Here is a 23485-nt window from a genome sequence, read left to right on the forward strand (position 1 = left end):
AGGAAAGATATCTAGTCGGTGATGGCAAGATCACTTTCAAGGAGTGAGGAGTATCGAAAGAATGTTCGGACTTGACTGTCAGAGATGCAGAGACGGACGATAATTAGATTAGTGGAAAAGACAACAATGGGACAGTCTCAATCAAATATCCCAAATAAACACGACTAAGGCTCAAGTAATTTCGGTTACCAGGGGACCCGTACAAATCATCATTACAAAAATGATTACGATTTCCTTACAAAACAAAGTAACACTTACCCCATATATACCATCTCGTCACCATGTGAATTTGTATTAACCGGTTAACCTGTTTGATTTTCATCACGTGACCTTCGTCTTTACCACATGCATGCTGAATATGTGACTCGGACCTCGAGCTCGACTCAAAAAAAGTCAATATAAAAGGGCAATAAAGCATCAAAGATACATCTTTAGACCTCAGCTGTCACGTTAACCTTCCCCAAGAGGCCTGTCCCACAAAGCTAACAATCATGGCTCCCTCAGTGAGTCATACGAACATCGTACTCGATGTGCTTCCTATGACATGCGGCTGTTTCGTCTGTTGACAAACATTCTAGACTCCTCAAGCTGTCCCCTCTCTCGATGAGCTTATCAACCTCTTTGCAACTTCATCGTCATCCCCAGCTACCCTCTCCCCCCCTTCAGCATCGATCTTCCCTTCCTCTTCCTCTGGAAGCAAAGCTCCAGTGGTCGCAGAGAACCTCAAACCAAACTTGATTCCTGTATTCGTCGAAATCCCGGCCGACCTTCTTACACCTGTTTCAGCTTATCTTAAGATTGCCAAAGACAGTAAACACAGTTTCTTGCTGGAAAGTGTTGTTGGCGGAGAAACTCTTGCCAGATATAGCTTTGTCGGATCAGGTGAGTGCTTCTACTACAAAGCAAGAGACACTGCTCGCCTTCCTGGGGGAAACATTGACTGAATATACATATAGACCCAATAAAGACGGTTCGGACCGGAGATGGATTCGATGTGGAAGGAGACCCTCTAACGGCGTTGGAGATAGAACTGGAACCCTATAGATTTGTGAAGATTCCCCAAATTGGTACATTTACTGGTATGTTGGCAATCTTCGCTCTTCTTTTGTAGAACCTCTGGCTAATCATATGATAGGCGGAGCTGTCGGATTCATCACCTATGATTCCATAGTCCACTTTGAACCAGTAACAAAACCTAAGACACCGCTTTCCAACCCATTTCCTGGAATGCCCGAAGCATTCTTCATGCTCAGTTCTACCAACCTCATCTTTGATCACATTTTCCAAACTGTCAAGATAGTCTCGCATGTCCATCTTCCAGATGGTACCCCTCCATCTCAAATACCAGCATTATATGAGGAGTGTCTCGCTAGAATTGAAGAACTGAGAAACAAACTGATCTCACCGGAAGTGTCTCTACCGCCCCAAGGTCCTGTCACACTTGGATACGAAGCGACAAGTAACGTCGGTAAAGAAGGATACGAGAAGTTCGTCACCACACTGAAAGAACACATCGTCAAAGGAGACATCATTCAAGCTGTACCATGTCAACGGTTCACGCGGAAGACGGATGTGCACCCATTCAATGTCTATAGACAATTAAGGAGAACCAATCCTTCACCTTACATGTTTTATCTGGACTGTGGAGATTACAAGATTGCTGGAGCATCGCCTGAATGTTTGTGCAAAGTGGACAATCGGACTGTAAGCGCACACGCAATTGCTGGAACACGTAGACGTGGTAAAGACGCCGAAGGTGAGGGTGAAGCACTCCTACGTAACATGCACAATTCATTGATATCCGGTTGTGTTAGAGGACGAAAGATTGGGTCAAGAACTTTTGGCCGACGAAAAGGAACTGGCTGAGCATGTCATGCTGGTGGATCTGGCTCGTAACGATGTGCACAGAGTCTGTAACCCTCATACAGTGAACGTCGATCGTCTCAAGACTGTTGAGAAGTTCAGTCACGTTATACACCTCACGAGTCAAGTCAGTGGGAAACTTCGCGACGACAAATCGAGGTGAGTTTCCTTGTTCCTTTGCTAATCACCTGCGTTGCCTTGGTGGTTTGCTGACAAATCTCAGGTTTGACGCTTTGCGATCCATTCTTCCCGCGGGCACTCTTTCAGGTGAGTCCGATTTCCAAAATACGTTGAAAGACGACAGAAGCCCAGCAGACTGAGTTCCTCATCTTTTTTAGGTGCTCCAAAGATAAAAGCTATCCAGCTTATCATGGGCTTGGAGAAAGAGCGTCGTGGACCATATGGTGGAGGATTAGGAGTCTTTGACTTTGATCGCAATAATATGGATGTCTGCATCGCAATCCGTACAATCGTATTTAGAGATGGGGTAGCTAATATCAGCACCGGAGCGGGTATCGTTGCTGATAGTGTGGAGGAATCTGAATACATGGAGACTGTTCACAAGGCTGCTGGAAATATGAAAGCGATAGATGAAGCGGAAAGTGAGTTGGGGTTTTATAACTTCAGCAGGCGTCACTGACGATTACTTTTTGCCGATCGCAGAATATTATGCGAACTTGCAGCAAGAATAATGATACAGTACATGCGCATGCACTGCATCATAGAATAGTGCTGGGTATACATCTACGGCTTAGCAGATGATCGTGACGTGTTACATGATTTTGTTGGTGATCTATAATACAATCGAATACCCAAATCTTGCCTCTAACTTACTGGAGTGTGGCAAGCTCCACTATCTCCTGTTCCTTCTTACGGTACTTCCTCCCATCTCAAACCCACCAAATCCACGTCCGCCCCGCATTCCACCATGAGAGCCTCCAAAGTCCTCAGAGGGTGGAGGGTGGAGAACGTTATATTTATCAGCATACTGAGGAACATCAGCGTATGAAGCTTAGGATCGCAGCATCTCACTCACCTCGCTGAGAGCATTGAGTTGCTTCGTCAGATTCGTCAAATATGCGGTTAATTGAACATCGCTGTATTCCTGCGGAGGATTCGTCAGTGCATGCAGCGGGTTGGTGGGAGTGCATGGAGCAACGCACTGTGACAAGCTCATCTCGAAACTCCTTAGCATCCATAGTAGGAAGAGATGCCACCAAAGCGGAGATTTGACGAAGAATTGGATGGTCTGGCTTGGCATTTTCTGTACTGGAAGTCAGCCTCATGTAGACATGTTGTGAAGTCTGGCTTACCGTTGATGACCACTGTGATATATTGCAGCAGGACAGCTATGCGTTCATACAACATTCTGATGGCATTCCTTTGGGTGGTAAGGTTGGCGACGACTGTGATCAAATAATTCAGTAATGACCATTCGGACGTCGCAATTCTGCACCCAGACACTTACCTATGCTTTCTTCTCTTTCCCCTCCCATACCTCCTCTGGACACACCATCGACAGCAATTCTCTCTGCTTCTCCGGTTTCTATCCCATATGCGAGCTCCACAAATCTCCCTCCATTTACTTCATCTTTTCCTCCCTCCGCCAAAGCTGACTCGAATATGGTGATTGGCAGAGTCTGAGATCCAGGTCGGTCATTGGGATTGAAAAGAAGAAAGATGGGAGTGTCAACCATTTCGGCGAACTTTGGAGGTGTTTCAGTTACTCAAAAGACATGCGATTCGTTGAACTTACCTCTTGATGAAGGGAAACATCCTCGGTAGAAGGAGATTCGCCGACAGAATACCATCCAACGATATCCAGAGCTGGGAAGACTTGCTTGACTACGAAGAATCAGTGCTCTCTCATCTCGGATGCTGATTCAACCTACATTGGTCCTTTCGAGCTTCGAGAAAGCTCAAATTCAAGGCTTGACCGTCGATTGGTCGACTCGACGATGCACTACTTTCTTCCATTTCCACATCTCCATCGGCAGAGCCAATGATCAGCTCAAATGAATTGACTATAGAAATCTCTCGATTGGTCTCGGTGCCGAGCAAAGCCCCGATGACTGATAAAGAGACGATCCGAGTCAGCTCATCTCAGTCTGATACGAATATGACACATAGACTGACCTTTGGTGCATTGACTTGCGACCAGACGAGTCCGATTCAGATGATCAGATACATTCAGAATAGGAAGAGGGTGACTGAACGGATTCGATCAGTGGTGCTACAGGAAAAGGTGGAAAGAAGGAGTTCAACTTACAGATTGACGGCAAGGCCAGATGTAGCGCCGCCGACAGCGATGTGAGATGATGATGATGGTTCAGAAGTCATTCGTGAATCTTCGCTTGGCTGTCGGGGAGAGCTTGTCAGATGATCGATTTTTCACCTTGGATAGAGGAATACATGGACTTTGGAAGTCAAATGGATATGTAAGTAGGGTTCTTTCGCACTCTCCGTCTGTCGTCAACTCGCTTTCTTCCACGTCATCATTTATATGCCTGCATGTGATTGTTGTTGTTATCGCAGTCTTCTGGAGATTTTAGCTGATATATCACAGCGCGGTAAATATGGTTATCACAAGTTGTCATTTACTTCGATCACCTGCTCCCAACATCTTCATGATAGACCTAGCACCTCATGAACGTAACTTAGCTCATAATGCAACTCTCAACATCCGGGTCAAACCCGGACAGACCCAACCGACCGCTTGTGGTCAAATGCGCATATGACGGCTCAGCTCGTCGTATCACGTTCCCATCCGCAACTAGCTGTAGACTTGACTCACTAAGAGATAGAGTGAGTTCGCATGCCTCTTTGAATTCCTGAATATGGCTGATGACTCATACGCCAGGTCGAAGAATGTTTCTTCCTCTCGGCATCCCCATTCTCACTGGCATACACAGATGATGACGGTGAAGAATTCTGTATAAAGACCGATGCGGATTTTACAGAAGCCATTGCCTACTTCGTTTCTGGAGACGATGAAGTTGCTCTATCCAGCTATTCTGGGTCTAATCTTGGCCACGCGATGTACCCCTTCTCGGCTCAGAAAATTACAATAAGATTGGATGTAAAGGTGGATTACGACGGCCCAAGTCTCAGCGACACATCTTCCGTATCAAGCTTCCGTACTGGATCTGGATCCCTCTCGGAGTCCACCAGAGATGAGCACAGTGAGGGAAGCTGGAGATCTAGCGGGTACCAAGAAAGTATGCGAAACGGAAGAAGATTATCTGGATTCGACACTGTGGAGGAGGAATTGGAATCATTGAAGTCAAGGGAGTCGGAACTTTCACACGGCTCCACCATTCTCGGAATCAGCACGTTGGGTCTCACCGATCCAGCGTATCATTATCAGACGGCCAGCTTATCCTCCACTTCAAGGACCAGACCTTCTCGCACTACAGCACCACAACCGCTCCTCGATTCGTCACCATTTCCATCCAATCCGCCCATACTGACAGGTCCTGAAAGCGATCCTGCACCTTCACTTTTGACCCACTCGGATCTGGGTACTAGATGGCTTCGGGATCAATCTAGGTTAGCAGCAAGGAAGCTGGGACCTACCCCCCAAACCAGCACACGGTCAGGAGATTATGACAGTGATGAGGATAGTGACGAGAGTGACGAGGAGCATCCAGGTGACATAGCTCTGGTGCGGGATGCTCGAGGTAGTGAGTAAGCATAGCCATACGTCATCAAACGTGGGCTTATTCGCTTCAAAGGATACTATTACTCGTACCAAACGGACGCATCGTCTCGATCCTCTCGTTCGGAGGCTGATCACACAGATATTGAGGCTGGACCAAGTTCCCGACCTTTATCCGGCTTAACTACTAACCTATCGCTCTCCACTTCCCCTGCTGGTATTCCCTACCATTTTCAACCACCATACGAGCCTGTTAGGATTGCCGAACCCACTGGTCCACCCATTCTTGCTCCAGATTGCTCTGCCTGTGGACTTCGACTAGACTACATGCGATACGTCTGTCAAACGTGCGGAGAAGGCGATATGTGGAAAGAAGACGCTATGCGGAAAGATAGCTTTCTACCTATCCTAAGATCTAACGGTTCCGATGCAAGCGACGAGTCTTCGTCCGATGCAACCGAATGGGCGGCTGCAAAAGCAGATTCAACCGGTTCCCAGACAATCTACAATGTTGCAACTCCTCGTTCGAGGCGTAGCTCTAGCTCGACGGACGACTCTGCAGAATCGTGGCGAACAAATTTTGGTGGTCAATCGTCCCCTACCACAGCGATGTATCGGCATCATAATGAGGGGATCTCTGGGACCAGACCTCCGGGGAAGCCCCGAGGTTACGAACTTTGTGCAGGCTGTATAGAAATTCATGGCATTGCACATTCCAAAGCTGCGGCCTTGGCGGCAAAACAAAAACTGGGTCACTCTGAACGTAGGCGGCGGCGGAATGTAGGCGAATTTAGACATACCTTTAGAGAGAAAACTTGGGCTGCTGAAGGATGGATTGATGTAGGTGAGTGCACAGGGATGTGGTATTCGCGCGATAGAGGCTGATATCAGTGTATCTAGATTATAGCGAAGAAAGCGAATGTTCCATTTGTCACAGCCACCTGTTTAATAATCGGTATAAATGTCAGTGTCTGCATCGCTCACTGTGTGTATCAGCTGATTCTTCTTGATTTAGGCGTATCGTGCACAAATTTCGATTTATGTCGAACCTGTTACCAAAAGATCGAAGAAATCCATCCAACTCACGTATTCTTATCTCTTCCTGACAAACAGACGTTACTGTCAATTGATGCACACGAAAGAGACGACGCAGGGGACGACACACACATACAGGCAAAACATCTAATACCACAGCCAATGCGGCATCCTGGAGCCTTTTGTCACAATTGTCTACAAGACATTGTGGGACCACGATTTCATTGTGCAGTATGCGCGGTCGATCTCTGCATACAATGTGAAGCGGTTGTCATGGAAGTTGATGGTAGCAGTCACACAGCCGATCACATTATGATGAAGGTAAGTGCATCGAACAAGCGTTGAAGGCGAAGCTGATTCCGATCCCAGATTCCTGTACCCATATCATCTAACGAGGTAGACGCGGTGTCCAGAAAAGCACGAGAACGGTGGTTTCAGCAAGATCGTTCGATGACTAATAATAATCTAAATCCTTTCGCCGATGATGGAGAGACCACATCCTCGCGCTCCTCCTCACCAACGAACAATACAATATACGCTCCCACTTCCGTTAGGAATAGAGATCCCTCTCCAGTACCGCCTCGACAAGTCGTCAACGTAACGACCCGGGACGCCTTGGATCATAACCTGAGATGTGGTAACTGTAACGAGTGGATCATGGGAAGAAGGTATCAGTGTGCTAATTGTCCATCTGATCCGCAGGGATACAACCTGGTAAATCTTAATATTCCTTTTTTCATTCAATCGCATTGCTAATCAATCAGGACTCAGTGTTCCATATGCGAACTTCGCTCGTATCGGCTGCATAACCCTTCCCATGTCTTCTTCAAGTTTGACCGACCTGTTCATATCTCTGTCCAGTCGTCTAGACCAATTTTACCTCTTTTATACCGCAATCCTGTCGGAAAAGTACCTACTTCCGCACTCACAACAATCAACCCACGAGATCCAACAGCTTACTTAAAACATGTACTTCATCGCGAAACTCTATGCGATGTCCACGGAGACCAGATACGTGGTGTATGGTTGAGGTGCTGTCATTGTGCTGCTGGGTTTGACGTGTGTCAAGAAGCTGAAAGACTTCTAGAACACGACCCTACTCACGGTGAGTCTGAATGGGAAACCTTACAATGCCCTGGGCTGAGATTCTGCTGTCAGTGTTCGTGATGTTTAAATCTCGCGTCGACATGGTTGCATTCCGAGCTTTGTGTGATCTCGGAGCATCTCAAGCAAAGCCACTACTGAAACAGCGGGTCTATGTAACATAAATTTGGAAGTGTCTGCCGTCCATGTTGTATGACCCCTAACGTACAAATTTACGGTGTATTAAATACTCGATTGATCGTTACTATTGAGGAATTGAAGCAACTAAATCACTCTCTTCATCTGTTCATTTCAAAGGGGTGATTCATGCACTGCATCTCATGTCCATCTAAAGTCTATAATGTCTATCACAGAACCCTTGAACCCTTTCTACAACATCTGTCATGACATCTGAGGGTGTGGCTAAAACTATTCGAAAGTATCCAGGCATGCCGAAGCAGATGCCGGGCAATACAAAGACTGCTTCTTCGTTATAAAGGGCAGTTGCAAACGCGACATCATCTTCGAGGTCCGGAAATGCATCTCTTGAGATTTTCGCAAAACAATACATTGCTCCGCTTGGAAAGGTGGTGCTCAAACCAGGAGTATCTGACAGTCCCTGATAAACGATTTTCGCCAATGTCTAAAGTTAAAAGTTTAGCAAAACAAGGATCAAAGGGCAGCACCGGATGCAACTCACCTCAATCTTGTATATAACCTCATCAAACCATTCGGACTCTGTCGCGAGAATCGTGGGCAGTGCGGCCTGAATGATGGAATTCGGACCCATGAAACGGTTACCCCATACTGCCATCCCTCGCTTGACATCCGCTGCCACGCCTAATGGATCATGTAGGGCGGCCCACCCGAATCGCCAACCTGGGACCAAGAATCGTTTGGATAACCCTGATAGCGTAATGATTGGTACAGATTTGGACAGGGAAGCCAATGGAGTGAAGGGCGAGGACCAGGTCTGTAGAAGGGTCAGACTTGATCTAACAGAGAAGAAGGCACTCACCATATGCCCATATATCTCATCCGCAATAATCGGTACTTTATGTCTCTCCGCTACTTTCAACAAATCCTTCAACACTTCTCGACTGTAGTTGCTTCCACAAGGGTTGCTAGGATTGGTCTTGGATGTTTATCAGCTTGTCTCCCCCCCTTTATAGATGAACGCATTCATCTACTCACAAGGATAATAGCTCTGGTATCCTCGTCGCACAATTGATCAACCATGTCCAGGTCCACTTCCCAATCGTTCTCCTCGATACAATCATAATATCGAATTTCTGCATCAAGATCGGCAAGTAAAGCTGTGTATTGAGCAAAGCCGGGACGAGGGACAAGTATATTGGCACGTTCGACGGAAGCTGGAGGTATCATGACCGAGAATAGTAGGTCAAGAGCTTGGCCGACACCATGAGTCTAATACGCTGTTAGTCTTTGATACATCGGACCAATGAAGAAGCTCACCAGTACAATGTCACTTGCGTCGTAATCTACTCCATCCCATCTTTTATGATAATCTACCACCGCCTGTCTAGCTTCCATCGATCCGACTCCATTCAAATAGCCATTTGCTCTTCCTCCTGAAACCGCACATTCCACTGCAGCGATGGCAGCTGCGGGAGGAGGATGAAGAGGGTAATGGGTGGGATCTCCTAAGCCCAGATTAATCGGGACCTTTGAAGTTGAGGGAGCATTAGCAGTAATAGAAGCCAGAGTCTCTCTGATTGGATTTTTCGATCGGTCCTGTGCGACATGGTCAATAGAATGAAACCAGTTGTTGGTGAAATGACTCACGACAGAGGGAGAGATTCGAATATTCCATGTTCGACCCGCTTTGATCGATGAGATTTTCACTGGTGCCTCCGAATGGGAGTTCTGAGCGTTGAGCAATCGAATATCGGGCATCTTAATTCCTTGTTCTTGATAGCATACAAATATAAAAATACGATACAAGCTGGTAGTCTAATCACAAAATGATTCAAAAGGGGGGGTTGAGAAGGCAATACATCGTGCGTTCCCTGCTTTATACACCCTCATCTTGCACATGCATGTGTGTAGATCGTTATCGGTGACCACTGTCGCAGTAAGATATGCAAATGTGCCAGTGTCATTCAGAAAATATTCAAAAGCCACCGTTGCAAAATAGCATTCTCGGAAATTGAGGTTTCCAAGCTCCGGCCGGAGAATTGCCAAGTTCCGGCCGAGGAATGACGTTTGACCAAGATCCGGGATTGATGTTCTTTCGATTTGATAGATAACCTTTCTTACGTTAATGTCAAACGGGATCCAACAAATCAGTCAGTAAATAAACGCTTCACCACTTCGTCCGTTCGTCCGTTCGACTGTCATGATGAGACACATTCACGTGAGGTCACACTTTCTACGGGATGTTTCATTGAATGTATACATTATAAAGCGGGTACGAATCAATCTAATTTCTACATATATCTACAAAGCGGTCCCTTCGGGCATCACCTGTTCAGCTAAACCCATACCTGTACGCATCAAGTCAAGACGGGTAGAGAAGATCTCAGCAAGCAGGAACGCAGCGAAAGAAGCGTCAGTCCAGTAGGACAGATGAGCCGTTATCATATCTAAATGACATGCGTCAGCTGACAAACACGATCAAAAGGTAGAAGCACGTACCCAGGTATTCGCTTACACCGGCAGAGGGCAAATAAAAGTCCACATTACCATGAGAATTCAGTGCCGAAAATCGTCGTTCACCCCTTGTGCCCTCTAGTCTTTCTTCACCACTGGGCCCAGACATCTGTGCATTGCCTGTCAGGAAGGCTTCATCGACGACAACTCACCTCGATGCCACTCGGAAGACGGATCACACCTGGTCGGACAGGTTTCTTCTCGCCCGTCCCTCCACCAAGATAGGATGGGAGATATCTAGATATCGTAGTGAAGCCATCGGTGACAGGAGCATAAAATGGCGCAGTGACGGACGTAATAGCAAGAGGCGGTCGCCGAGCAGCCAGTTTCACATCGACCGCAGCGTTGAGTTGATAGCTGAGTCAAGGGGTAAGTTTCTAAGTCTCTAGTAATGAGGCGACTTACGCTACAGGATCAGTGAAATAGAAGATGTTGTACAGGCTACGATCATCGTTAACATATGTGACCGGGTCGTTCACTTACGAGTCTATGGCTAAACAGCCATATTTACCAGCCCGATCGAGCTAAGAGATATGTGAGCAATGATTGATACATGGTGTTCATCCACTCACTGCTTCGTCCTGTGGAGAATGCATAGTCCTTTCCCTACCCTTTCTGGGCATAAGTTGTGCTTGCTCCAGATGAAGGAAGATTCCCAATGGGCTGCCGCACAAGAACAAATTGCTGGTGTTGAACAGGAATCTATCACGCGTTTGCGTTATGACTTGCTTAGGTAATTGGGATAAGGAGGGCATTTTGGTAGGTTGATTAGAAAGGATTTGTGCAGCCAGAGCAGAGCCAAGCTGTAATGTACATGTAAGACATCTTGGCAATGACTACCTAGGGCGACTCACCGAATGACCGATAATATGAATGCGTCCATGCTTTTCAAAATCGGGATTTCGCGCAACCCACAAGCGATAGAGTTTATTCGCTTGCATGCATACCGCTTCAATCATTTTCTGGCGATGATGCGACATGTAAAGAGGTATATCAAGCAGGACCTGGTTTTTGGTTTAGCTATCGACTCATGACTTCGGCAAGTGACTTACTGCGTTAGTCAACTCTCGTACATATGGTATCGATTTGTTCATTGTAATGTCTGATGCAACTGTCAGCTGATGGGGCAGGGATTTTGGAGTGACTGACCGGAAATAGTAAATTGATTGTCCATGCCGTGAGCCCTGTCCTCCTCAGTCTTCTCATCACTAAGATCTATCGACGTACGCCATTGTACAGGAAGAATCTGTGATATGCAGGTAAGACGAGAATTTTATACACATTGACTGCACTGGACTCACCTGACACCGGCGGTCACGAATAATAGATGCAAGAGCTGGATTGGCAGATTGCTTTCTATGACAAATGTTAGTGTGGGCATGGGAATATTTTGGAGACACTTACCTCAACACCTGTCGCAACTGGTTGCCAGCGTAGCTGCGAAAGAAGTCAAACACTTCTTCATGATCAGATATTGAGAACTCACACAAAATTATAAGCCTCGTATTGTGTTGCTAATTGCTGACCTGATAACGGATGTAAGCTCAATGAAACAGACTACCTAAACTTACCTATACCGTGAATCACGAGTAGAAGATCTGTACATGGCGAGGCATCCTCTTCAGAGTCCACCTAGAACCATGATTTAGCTTTGTCGCGCAGATGACATCCTCACTCACTACAGGTGCGTTTTCCTCCTCTATCGCATTCCTCGTATCGGCAGAGAATCCGACTGGTCGATTACGTTTCTCTTCATCTTTTAGATCTTCTAATCCCTTTTTCACTCCACTCAATGTCTCTCCAGCTGTAAGGCCTAAGCCTTTCACGGCAGCACCGACAACGGTCTCCAGCTTCTTTTCATTCTTTCCTTCCTTCGAACTCCTATCTTTTGACAACGCTCGGTGATGCATTGAAGGCGATTTATCGGCAACGCCGGAGCGCTGACTGCTGGCACTACCCCGACGAGATAAAGGTCTGCTCCTTCCGGGAGATGCATCTCCTTTGTTCTTGCCCGATGCAATCGCAGCAGGACCGTAACCACGATAGACGTATGTGCCGGATGGCTTGGCTCGCAGAGATGCCCAGAATGCACGGGTGAGGTAAGTGAGAGTACCGGTACTACACACATGTGTTATTGATGTTCGCCAACAACACCGGATCACTCACGTTATCAAACGACCCTTCTCTCCATCTTCGAAGATAATCCCTAAACCTTGTCCAAATTTTGACGGCAAAGTGTACTTGAGCTTTTCTTCTCCTGCGGTGCCAAGCGACATGGCAGTGGCTAGCTCATGCTTGTACGAAGGCTGCCATGGCTGTATTTCGCTGTGCGATTTATGTCAGCATTGTGTCATGATGTTTCTCGGATGACTACGCACAGATAAGCTTTCTCTATCTCCTCCGCCAGTTCCCAGGAGCACGGGCGGGTTTCACTTTCGACAAACCACGTTCCCCTGAGCACCGGTACTCTTGAGCCAGTATGTGCCCAAAAGACTGGATGCAGTGAGAGGGTCGGCAAGGACACCTCAAACAGTGAGTCCTGATGATAGTTAGAACCCTGCGTGTTCACGTAAATTCGCACCACTCACTTGGCTCACGGGAACCCCTTGAATGACCTCAAAGTCCACGTAATCTTTCTGCACTTTGCTGACAACATCCTTGTACTTCTGTTCTATACTATCACCCGGTTCTTCTTCCGGTATGTTCTGCTCCTGACCCGATTGTATATACTCCTTGCTTGGTGTTTGCTCGTTGTTCCTCTTCTCCTTCACTTTTTCATCGACTGGATGAGCTGCGGATGATGCAGCAGAGTGATTGCTGGTAATACTGTCCCTCCTTGCTATATCCTTCTCCTTGCTCTTGGTACGAGCAGGCGCACCTTCACCTTCAGTGCTTCCCCACTCTCTGATCACAGCAAGCTTTTCAGTATCCGCCATCTCCCTCCATCGCTCTTCAATTCTGACTGATTCACTCAATGAGAAAGGTTTGTATGTTGTCGAAGCGGCAGTGATAGGAGTGGGCAGGAGGTCGAGGTGTTGAGCGCCAGCATGCACCCAACGGAAGTCAAGCATAGGTATAGGCAGCAGAGGCGGAGTACTGGGCGGAGGAGCATCTGGCGGTAGACCGGACATTATGCACAAGGTCGCCTAGCCTTGTATTGTGTGATAACGAATAAAAAAGTTGAATAGAGAGATGACTTGACAAAGACAAAGACAAAGACGAAAGATGACGTTGTTGGGTGGCAAAAGGGCAAAATAATGAATTGCGTTCCGGATAAACAAGATAATGTTGACTTTCAACTTGTTTATCTGAAAACTTCACTCTCTACATATTGGAGATGACTGATGACATATAGTCTTGTCACGCTATGCTTCGAGTCCATCAAGGAACAGGTCAAGACATGATAATGCTATACATGTCACCGGATAGCGTTGCTATGTATACAACAATATACAATGTATGTCAAATGCAAGGTAAACCTTGAAATGTCCGTTTCTCTCTTCAAATCTTATAACCCTGCGCACGAAGCATTCTCGCCCATCTACAGATGGTCAGCTTCATCAGGACAGCTCGACACCACTGTAAACTCACTGGTCTCTCTTCAGATTAGCCTCTTCCAGCTCGCGTTTCAGCTTTTTATTCTCTAATTCAAGCAAGTTTCTTCCGGCCTTGGTAATCTGAAGATCGCTTTTCAGCGCTTGGAAAGCCTCAGTCTCGGGTAGCTGGGCATCATCGAACATCCCGTCCAGTTCAGTATTGAATGCCTGAATTATGTTAGCTAATGTAGCGTTCCAAGAGACTTGCCTCATAAATAACGTCAAGCTCAATCGTTGCATCGGTTAGTTGACGTTGTAACAAATCTTGATGTTCTTTTGATCTGATGACCTGGCCTTGTAAAGTTCGTATCTGCTGAAATTGCTAAATCAAATGAGCCGGGTCCCATTCTCTGAAACTCACTTGATCCTTTTCTGTTGCCAGCTGTTTTGCCAGATTAACAGCCTGACTATTGCTAGCTTCGGCATGACGGAGATGGGTGTCCACCCTCTCCACTACTGACGCGATCCCTCTAGCACATTCATCCATCACGATAGCGTCAATTTCCTGTTTTCCTGATGTTGGTCGTGATGACAATGAGTCGTAGGACTCGAGGTCGACAATACGCTGCCTTGGTCACTAAATGAACATATCTCATGAAACTCACGTTCATGTTTCGACGCTGAGGCGACCGTGGTAAGGAAGAGTTTCTTTCAAGCCGCTGTACAAGATCTTTCCCTTTAGCATCCTTTGTCATTTGCTTTCGCAAGCCAGCGATTTCAGATTTCAACCGCTTATTTGAACCAATGGCATCGCGTATCTGCTGATTAGCGATAATATAACACCAAGGGACTCACCTTTTTGGATGAAGCTTCTAAAGCGGTTTCGACGTTGGAGAATTCTTTCATCTCGCCATCCTCCACCGTTGCTGTTGAAACCGTCGAGACAATGGAAGCTTGAGAGGCAGAAACTGTCCTCGCGTTGGTGAGGGGTCCAGATGATCTGCGGGTTTGCTTGCCTGAGGTACGACGACTACCAGATCGCAGCGATAACGACGACTTGGCGGAATCAGGGACTTCGAGAGGGTGTAATGGAATGTGAGTTGGCGATCGTTTTCGAGGAGTAAGATTATCTGCAGAATGCTGACGTTTTGCGGCTCCAAGGGATGTCGGGGTCGATTGGCTCTCAGACGACTCATTTTCTTCACCGCCTTTCAAAGGTATAGTTTCCCTTCCAATCGATATCCGTCGACCACCTCCAGAAACGATGCGAAGTCGGGTGTGAGCCGATCCGATAGTCGGCAGCTGTGTTGCTGGCCGAGTCGGTGCTAATGTAGGGCCTGGAATGGGACTTCGGGGACCTATGGGACGCGGTGACAAAGGTGTCTGTAGCGGTATGGAGATCTGTCGGGGCGAGGTGAATACCGAATCCCCATGGAGAATGGACTGCGCCAATGTCGCTGATAAGGGTCGGGTGTTAGGCGAGAGTGGTATCCGAGGGATATTGTCCAATGTCGGGCTGAGAGCTCGAGTAGGTGATGGGGTTCTGTGAATTCGCAAAGGGGCGGTAATGGGTGGTGGGGATCCAGATCGCACTTTTGAGTTAGCTTTGGTTGTACAAGATTGACTTACAGATAGCGCGCAGCGATGCCTCTGCTTTGTCCATAGTCTGTGACTGTTCACGCAGATCCTTAGAGTTTGTGGGCGTACCAACAGACCTGCTGTTGTTTCTTGCTAAGTTTAGGCGCGCATTGAGGTCAATCTCACTTTGACCCATTGCTTTTTCGTAAGGTGCCCCAGCGATCAGATAGTGTGAGGAGTTCAAGAGGTCATGAGAAGGCGAGGTGGATGAGAGTCTCTTGCTGGAGGAATCTGCATCCATTGTTGAGCTTCTACTAACAGTAGATCTCGAACTTTTGGTGCCAAACATGTCACTCTTCCCCGAGACGCTTCCGGCGCCGAAGAGGTTTCGAGATATTGCGTCGAGATTCAGCATGGACGGGCGTAAACGGTGTGAGGTGGCAGAAGGTGTTGTTGAACAAGAGGTAGTTCCAGTTCTGAACTTGAAAATGCCGTACTTGTGAACTATTTGTCAGCAACGAAAACGTGGAGCAGCGCTCACCTGTGAATGCAATTTGTTCTACAACCTCACTTATATCGACCACCATACGCTCCTCATTGACAGTGTCCATGGTGGAGTAAGAGAAGCGGCATAATCCTCCCGGCATTGGCTGGAGACGAATACACAGTAGAGGTCCTTGTTCATCCACGGGAATATCCAGAGCAGTCCCGTCCTCGTCAATATGTACTGTAACTTTTGCCTGAACAGGTCAGCGCCCGATCTATGTCTTTTACTCACCTTGTGACTGTCTGACCACCCGTTCCTATCCCACACGTTCCAATAGCACTTGGCTCTGCCAGTGGGATCTCCTGCCTTGTCCAGTGGGATCTCATTTTCTTTGACCAGAACCCGAGGAGCACTGCGGTGATCCTTAGGTAGTAGTTTGGATCTCGCTAGAGCTTGGGCAGCCCACAGATTTTGGATGAAGCGCAGCTTATCTCGACGAGTCGCGACGGCGTCAAGTGATGCGGAATAAGGAGGGTGTACAGTTGTGTATGACCGAAAAGGGCGAATGGACCAGCGGCCAGACTGATCCGTAGGCGGACGCTCGAAGAATACGTGGAAGTCTGCCGTAAGCATGAGTCTAAGTTCTTGACGTACTCACCTGCGTCCCCAACATCAGACGCAATGACATCGAGAACATCAACAACGCCACGGAAACTGAGTTTGTCTTTCTTGCCACCATTCTTGTCTATCGCCGCTACTCCTCTGACAAGCTTTTGCACATCGTCAGTTCCCGTGACCTTCCGCCCACTGATCGAGCTCGATTGGCGTTTGACGATCATCAGCTTGTCGTCGAAAAGGAAGAGTGTGCAATGCAGAGGTGTTACAGCTGAATGGATTGTAGGAGGTGATTGTGAGGTAAGCGATCCAAACGAAGCCATGGAGGGGTTGGAGCTGGATGACAAGGGACGAGAACCTAATGTGGACATAGGTCGAGAAGGTGGTGAAGAGGTTGTAGGATATTCCGCAGGAAGGTCCTCAACGTCAATAGCGTCGATATAGTCTCGATTATTGCTGAACAGTTTGGCCTAAAGCGTGGTGAGAACGTCGTTCTATGTGTTATCACTTACCGGAAAGTCGTCGATATTTCTTTCCAACTGGTACATCACCGTCGCCCGGACTGTTTGAGGATCTGGTTCACATCTTGCAATTCTCGAAGCGATCGCGGTGGCTTCGAGGAGTTTGGCACGTTGCGTAGATATCGGTGACATGCATTTCACCATAGCTGAGAGTCAGTACGATTCAAGGAGACATTAACTTACTTTGCCAAAGGAGGGTATATCTCGGTATTCTTTGAACAGGCTCCATCAGAAGCTCTCGCAGACCTATATTGCCAATCCCTGTCGTTTGATATTTTGTGCTCTAACACCGGTATCAGCTTTTTCGAGAGTGAGAGAGTCGCGATTACCTCTATGAAGCTGACGAATCCTGGAAATTTCCTAGCTGACTCTTGGAAAAGCTTTTGTGATTCATCTTGTTTACTCAAGTATGTTCGGTATGGGTCAAACGTTCGTAAGGTTTTCAACTGGAACTTTAAGCTCGCGGTCCAACACATATCGACTCACATGTTTCAAGCAGACATCTCCCACCATATTATCTGCTTGTCCGCTTTGGAACATCGCGTCGAGATCGGTCAAGAAAGCTGCCGAAGCTGGTACTATCGCTTCAATATTGGCGAACATTGCTTTGGCTTCGTAGGGAGGGATTAATTGTTGATTGGGGTCACGAGAGAAGAGCCGTAACCGGTCGGCGTAACTCTGACAAGTTAGCTAGATAATATTCGAGTCTTTACTCACCGTTTTCAATGCGTGTATTCGTGAGAGATAGCTTCGCTCAGTCCGTACAAGTTCCTCAATAAGATTGTTCAGGCGGTTTGACATTTCTTCTTTTTTGGACCCGGACCATAGTGGACAAGCATCAGTGTCTTCGGGATCCGGAGGGAGGGACAGGCGCGAAGATGTGGTGCCGTTGGTAGACACGGGAAGGGGAAGAGTTGAAAGAGGTTTGAGAGGCTCTCCAAGGTGAGCAAGCAAATTGGCGGTTTCTAGGCTATCTTTAGCTTTCGACCAAAAGGACTTTCACTCACCTTCACCCTCTCTCTCTACTACGACGTCACATAGGAACGCTCTTTTGGTGATCTTCGCACCGGTATCCCTGTCTGTTGATCTGGTCGAGCTATTCAAGTCGATTGCCTTTGAAGCAAGTGCCGGTGGTAAATCATCTTCTGACCGTTGCCAGTTTCCCCCTGATCTAGGTCTCGCGGGGGAGGATGCGATGTGCATGGTGGCGGGCATCGCACATCTGTCGACTCTGATATTATAGCAATTGACAAAAACGCTGCTATTGATTGGCAGGTCGTGTGGAGAAGATGATGGAATCGATGATGGGATATGTGTAGTAGAAGTTGAATGATGAATATATCATCTGGTCAAAATAAACAACAACATTCAAATAATCAACAAACACTTACAATAATAATCATTCAACTCGATATTGTAAAATCAGTAACGTCAACAATCACGTGGATGATCGCTTACGTAATGACAACACAAAAACGTCATATACGAGTACTAGCCCATATCTCATATCTTGTCGCTCTATCCTCCCTTCTAGACTGCAATCAACCTGAGATCATCATCATCTATTACCATAGATGCATCAGAAGTCTTGCAATCGATTTTGAATTTGACCCAAGATATGCCCCCTAGATCTCCGCGGCGGCAGCAATCGACTCTGTCCTCCGCTTCCTCTGGTGCCAGAACAGTCCGACCTCGATCACAATCACGTTCTCTCTCTCGACAACACTCGCGCTTGACCAATCCAGAACAGCTTGACGACTGCACACAAGGAGCGTATGGCGATACCGCTGTCGACGTCTCTCATACTGATACGTTGGAAGACATCGCATCTCACGACCCGGGGACACGCGTGGAGACGGATGCCGGTCCGAGTGATTATTGGAAACGACAAAGTAAATCCCCTAGTCAAGTAATACCTATAGATTGGCGCAAGCTCAGTGATAAGCCTTTCAACCTAGACGAGGCAGAAGATGGACCAAGCGATCAATACTGGCCTGATAGTCCTCGAACAGCCCCCCCGCCCTCCCATCAGCCTGCAGCATGTGATGATGGACCAGACAACGCTGAGTACGGACGACGTCTTCATGACGTGATGGCGCAGGACAGCCCACCATCGGATTCGCCTACGATTAATGTCAATGCACACGATTGGGAACTAGGTGGGTATCAGACAAATTACCAGGATATAATAGGAGATGCAGAAAACAGTACAAGCCCAGGTTTTCATGACGACGAAGAATTTGGAAAGTTTGTCACAGCGCCTATTGTGAGTTTGGATGCTGCAATTCCAGCCTGAATCTGAGAGAAGTGCAGGACCGCGTTTCGAACGGTACACCTTCTATCGTATCAACCCGAACAACGCAGATCCCTCTCATCTCCCCAAGTCCCGGCAAACGAACGTCATTCATTCGTGAGTTCATCGCCCACCGAACAATGCTGATATTCAGACCCCTCTATATCCCGTCTACGTTCACATATGCGGACTCCGTCCAGCGCTACACAGAATTCAGTCCAGCAGCCTCAACTAGCTCATCTACGAACCTCCAGTCATTTCTCCCAAATATCGGAAGCCAAATCGGAAACAATGTCCGTGGCCAGCGCGAGCTCACAGCTGCAGCCCCTTCAATCTACCAACCTCAACCCTCAACAGAATCAGTCTCCAGCATACACTTTTCATCCACTTCGCCGACTATCGGCTCATTTGTTCCTAAAACAGGCAAACGCTACTACTTCTCCGCTGAAATTAGACTCCAAGGATATTTTTGGCAAGCCGACAGTCATGGACGTTCGAGGGATGGTTGCTGTCGGCACCGATCATGGTTTTGTATTAGTTTACACCTTCGGTCAAGAACTGAAGCATGTCCTGGGCAATGATGGAACTAGTGAGTGTAGTCTGATATAGTTTTTACTGATGTTCAGCGTCTCCCGTCACCGTTGTCACAATCTCGCCGGACCAAACGTATATCGCTGTTGGTCGAGCTTCTGGCAACATTCACTTATATGATCTTTCCGCCCCGGCAAAACCCGCTCGAACGACTCTGGCCCTATCGGTTCGTCAAGTCTTATCTGGTCGCCGGGAAGGACATTTACAGAACAGCCGCATTCTGCACATTGGTTTCGTGGGCGCCCGTCATACGTCAATCGTCAGTGGGGATGAGCACGGACGGGCTTTCTGGTGGAGTCTTGGCAAAGTGATGGGAGTAGAAAGCAATGATGTGGTACGAATGCTCGGTAGCTATCCCGACGTCGACGCGCCAACGCATCCGTTGAAAAAGTCCACTACACTTTTTGCAAGTAAACCGCTGCCTCTGGGCGACACGCCGCACTCTACCGACGCCTTCAGTTTATCCGCACTAATGACTCCAACTAAGTTGGTAATAGTTGGCATGAAACCAACACCAAAAACGTGGTATCGCAGGTTGAGAGACAACATTGGAGGTAATCTTGGAGGCATGATAGGTTGCCTTGAATGGCTTGTAAATACCGAGGATGCGTCGGATCCTCTCATAGCGTACTCGTGGGGAAGCAGTGTACAATTCTTACGCATATATGATGGGAAAGAGGTGGATACGTTAAATGGGAAAAGATTTCAATCTGGGGAGGCTGTACGGGCTATGCAATGGTACAATAGCAACGTGAGTATTTCATCTTGAACATGGCTGACAAGTAGCATCTCCTTATCATCACCTCTGGTCAACTCTCCCTCTTAGACATTCGTACCATGGAAGTTGTGGAGACGACGCTGCTTCAGACCAGACTCCTGACAACCCAAGATTCTGGCTTATCGACAACTTCCACAGTCAAGCCACTAGCCTCTCTGTCCGGCAGTATTAGATCCTACCGGGACAAATTATTCCTACTAGTGAGTTATAAACACCCTGACAAAGCTTATGGAAGACCAAAACTACGCTTCAGGTCGGTACGCTTCTGCATTGGAACGATAGGATCCTTTCATTCATGCAACAAGGCGATTTTCTTGGCGCGATTCAGACCGCGTTGGCTTATTATGAAAATCGTGCAAGTGGCAACACGATACATCTACCTGCCGACCCCGAGATTCGAAAGGAAATTATCGCTGCTCGTCTCCGGGAACTCATGAAAGCTTCGCTCGAATGGGCCTTTTCGCCCGACCGCTTGACCGAGACTGCTTTCTCTGGCAAGGATGTAGATCTCACAAGCTTGTTCGAAGGTTTAGCTGCGTTGTGTATCGAGGCTTGCCTGTCAATGCAAGACTTTCTGTTTCTTTTCGACGAAGCGTACGAGCATTTTTCTCAGGTCGGTATTCAAGGTATATTCCTACGCCTGTTAGAACCCCGCATCCTGTCAGGCCGAATACGTCAAATTCCTCCTATCATCGTACAAGCACTTATTTCCATGCACAACGATAATGGCGAACTTGAACAAGCGGAAGCGATCATCTGGAACGTCGACCCGATTTCACTCGACATCAATCAAGCTGTCACCATCTGTGAATCCCATGGTCTCTGGGATGCCATGATACATGTCTACACCCGCGCAATGCGAGATTATATAGCTCCGCTTGTCAAGTTAATCAGTGTTGTCCGCGATATCCAGCAACACCGTTTAAATCGGCCTTCTCTTGTGGGCGATAAGAATGAAGAGGATCTTGAAGGTTGGGCTCCAAACGCATACAAGCTTTATGCCTATGTCGAATCTATTTTGTCTGGACTATCTTATCCGAGTGGAGACTCACTCCCAGAAGCTGAGGGTCATGGTGCTCGTAACGATGTATACTCTTTCATATTTGCCGGGCGGACTATATCCTGGCCATCAGACGGTGACCTGATTCTCACTGGCGAAGGTGCTGAACCGCCGTACCCTTACCTCAACCTGCTTTTACGCTTCGACACTGAAGCTTTCCTTCATTCTATGGACATCGCTTTCGAAGATTCATACCTGAACGATACATCCGGCGCTATCAATCGTCAGTCCATCGTCAACCTCATGCTCGATGTTATGGATCCAGAGTACTTTCACCCCGGCGACATAACTTTTCTACACATCTTCGTTGCACGTAACTTGCCGAAATATCCGCAATTTCTCTTCATCCCGCCCTCAACCTTGCACCGAATTCTCGTTAGTCTAGCCAGCGATCCAGACCAAAGTACCCGAGAAGATCGACAGCTGGCAGCCGAATATCTCTTATCTGCTTACACACCACACGACTCGGATATGATGCTAGAGCTCTTCGATCAAGCTGGTTTCTACCGAATCCTCCTGACGGCCTATCGACGCGAAGGCAAGTGGGCCAAGTTGATCTCCACGTTACTCAAAGATCCAGAGTCGGACGAAGAGGTGTTCGCCAATCTGGATGACATCATAACCAAAGCACCCTTGTCGAAAGAGGTTTACGATGCCGTTTCTCATGCCCTGCCCCAGGTCCTTTCGATTGGCGTCAGACAAACAGCGATGCTCCTCGATCGTGATCTGCCTTCCTGCCACAGTCAAGCACTTGACCTTCTGGCGCCAGCGCCGCATAAGCAAATGGCATACCTGCGGTGTCTTTTAGAACCTGATATAGACGAGACAGGCACATTTATGGAGTCAAAACACCTCGGTGTTTCGTCTCGACACCTCTACGTGTCTCTGCTTTGTCAGTATGACCCTGACCATGTTTTAGCATTTTTGGATTCGCGAGGTGCTGAATCCTTGAATTTGGAACTGCTCGCAAGTGACTGCGAGTCATGCGGAATATTTGAAGGTCAACTCTGGGCGTTTAATCGACAGGGAAAAATCAACGAGACATTCAATACCATCGGAAGCATACTTCGGACAAAGGGTGTAGATCTCGGCGAAGGTTTGCTATCTGAAGACGTAGGCACGATCCATATTTCCCTTGCGACAATTCAAACGGTCTCAAGGATGGCAGTACGGTTGTGTCAGGAACACTCTATATCCCAAGTTACTGGGGAAGTTGAAGACATGTGGTTGGGAGTCCTACACGAGATCATCGAGCTGGTACACTCAATAGCTAGCATACGTGATCCACCCGCGAATATCATAGACGCTCTCCGGTCAATCGTTCAAGAGACCCTCGCATCTCTTGTGTCTTCTTCATCCCCATCCCTTTCGTTTCCTCGACTTTTCAAGCGCTTGGTAGATGCCTCCACTTCTGAACATGCTAAAAAAGGTCGAGCGTACTCTGAACTCCGCACTATACTAACAGGAATGCTGGATTCTTATCGGGCAGAAGGCGAAATGCTTAGTATGACAACAAGATTGGTAGAAGCAGATTTGTACGACATACTGGCGGAACTGCAGCAAAAGAGCGATACTGGATGGCGTTTGATCTCGTTTGATTGCCAGGTATGTAAGGAGTTTGTAGTCGGTGAAGAAATGGTGATCTGGGCAAGCGGAAATGCGGTCCATCGAGGATGTTTGGAAAGGTGAAATGGTGCGACTGGATGTAGGCGAT

General features: G+C 47.5%; 9 protein-coding genes across 9 annotated transcripts; 4 read left to right on the plus strand and 5 right to left on the minus strand.

The window, feature by feature from the left end:
• Nucleotides 1-491: 491 nt before the first annotated feature.
• On the plus strand, nucleotides 492-2555 carry IL334_005885 (uncharacterized protein; the record flags this gene model as incomplete). The annotated part of the gene is made up of 8 exons (XM_062937591.1): nucleotides 492-503; nucleotides 579-882; nucleotides 957-1079; nucleotides 1136-1756; nucleotides 1815-2022; nucleotides 2087-2130; nucleotides 2202-2465; nucleotides 2527-2555. 8 exons carry the CDS (start codon nucleotides 492-494, stop codon nucleotides 2553-2555), a joined length of 1605 nt encoding a protein of 534 aa, XP_062793642.1.
• A 161-nt stretch (nucleotides 2556-2716) lies between these two features.
• On the minus strand, nucleotides 2717-4203 carry IL334_005886 (uncharacterized protein; the record flags this gene model as incomplete). The annotated part of the gene is made up of 9 exons (XM_062937592.1): nucleotides 2717-2851; nucleotides 2900-2968; nucleotides 3027-3127; nucleotides 3177-3269; nucleotides 3332-3569; nucleotides 3620-3708; nucleotides 3756-3935; nucleotides 4000-4073; nucleotides 4133-4203. The coding sequence occupies 9 exons, from the start codon at nucleotides 4201-4203 to the stop codon at nucleotides 2717-2719; spliced, it is 1050 nt and encodes a 349-aa protein (XP_062793643.1).
• Nucleotides 4204-4530: 327 nt separating this feature from the next.
• IL334_005887 (uncharacterized protein) lies at nucleotides 4531-7824 on the plus strand (the record flags this gene model as incomplete). The annotated part of the gene is made up of 8 exons (XM_062937593.1): nucleotides 4531-4668; nucleotides 4724-5546; nucleotides 5598-6365; nucleotides 6422-6484; nucleotides 6537-6877; nucleotides 6926-7270; nucleotides 7328-7661; nucleotides 7715-7824. 8 exons carry the CDS (start codon nucleotides 4531-4533, stop codon nucleotides 7822-7824), a joined length of 2922 nt encoding a protein of 973 aa, XP_062793644.1.
• Nucleotides 7825-7988: 164 nt separating this feature from the next.
• Nucleotides 7989-9556, minus strand: IL334_005888 (tyrosine aminotransferase; the record flags this gene model as incomplete). Its single annotated transcript, XM_062937594.1, has 6 exons — nucleotides 7989-8282; nucleotides 8340-8612; nucleotides 8658-8774; nucleotides 8834-9067; nucleotides 9116-9394; nucleotides 9446-9556. The coding sequence occupies 6 exons, from the start codon at nucleotides 9554-9556 to the stop codon at nucleotides 7989-7991; spliced, it is 1308 nt and encodes a 435-aa protein (XP_062793645.1).
• Nucleotides 9557-10099: 543 nt separating this feature from the next.
• On the minus strand, nucleotides 10100-13443 carry IL334_005889 (uncharacterized protein; the record flags this gene model as incomplete). Its single annotated transcript, XM_062937595.1, has 17 exons — nucleotides 10100-10245; nucleotides 10298-10421; nucleotides 10465-10669; nucleotides 10718-10753; nucleotides 10796-10836; nucleotides 10885-11115; nucleotides 11167-11316; nucleotides 11365-11414; nucleotides 11462-11558; nucleotides 11614-11668; nucleotides 11717-11749; nucleotides 11799-11838; nucleotides 11884-11944; nucleotides 11992-12430; nucleotides 12479-12637; nucleotides 12691-12851; nucleotides 12901-13443. The coding sequence occupies 17 exons, from the start codon at nucleotides 13441-13443 to the stop codon at nucleotides 10100-10102; spliced, it is 2571 nt and encodes an 856-aa protein (XP_062793646.1).
• A 370-nt stretch (nucleotides 13444-13813) lies between these two features.
• IL334_005890 (uncharacterized protein) lies at nucleotides 13814-15727 on the minus strand (the record flags this gene model as incomplete). Its single annotated transcript, XM_062937596.1, has 7 exons — nucleotides 13814-13853; nucleotides 13904-14076; nucleotides 14270-14413; nucleotides 14514-14639; nucleotides 14704-15391; nucleotides 15478-15520; nucleotides 15613-15727. The coding sequence occupies 7 exons, from the start codon at nucleotides 15725-15727 to the stop codon at nucleotides 13814-13816; spliced, it is 1329 nt and encodes a 442-aa protein (XP_062793647.1).
• A 107-nt stretch (nucleotides 15728-15834) lies between these two features.
• On the minus strand, nucleotides 15835-18264 carry IL334_005891 (uncharacterized protein; the record flags this gene model as incomplete). The annotated part of the gene is made up of 9 exons (XM_062937597.1): nucleotides 15835-15930; nucleotides 16205-16365; nucleotides 16572-16998; nucleotides 17041-17141; nucleotides 17233-17332; nucleotides 17379-17495; nucleotides 17560-17727; nucleotides 17815-18014; nucleotides 18057-18264. The coding sequence occupies 9 exons, from the start codon at nucleotides 18262-18264 to the stop codon at nucleotides 15835-15837; spliced, it is 1578 nt and encodes a 525-aa protein (XP_062793648.1).
• Nucleotides 18265-18667: 403 nt separating this feature from the next.
• Nucleotides 18668-19951, plus strand: IL334_005892 (uncharacterized protein; the record flags this gene model as incomplete). Its single annotated transcript, XM_062937598.1, has 3 exons — nucleotides 18668-19296; nucleotides 19341-19459; nucleotides 19560-19951. The coding sequence occupies 3 exons, from the start codon at nucleotides 18668-18670 to the stop codon at nucleotides 19949-19951; spliced, it is 1140 nt and encodes a 379-aa protein (XP_062793649.1).
• An 819-nt stretch (nucleotides 19952-20770) lies between these two features.
• IL334_005893 (uncharacterized protein) lies at nucleotides 20771-23460 on the plus strand (the record flags this gene model as incomplete). The annotated part of the gene is made up of 2 exons (XM_062937599.1): nucleotides 20771-20911; nucleotides 20965-23460. 2 exons carry the CDS (start codon nucleotides 20771-20773, stop codon nucleotides 23458-23460), a joined length of 2637 nt encoding a protein of 878 aa, XP_062793650.1.
• Between the last annotated feature and the right edge of the window lie 25 nt (nucleotides 23461-23485).

The sequence above is a fragment of the Kwoniella shivajii genome, chromosome 8, assembly GCF_035658355.1.
Source record: "Kwoniella shivajii chromosome 8, complete sequence".
Classification (NCBI taxonomy): Eukaryota; Fungi; Basidiomycota; class Tremellomycetes; order Tremellales; family Cryptococcaceae; genus Kwoniella; species Kwoniella shivajii.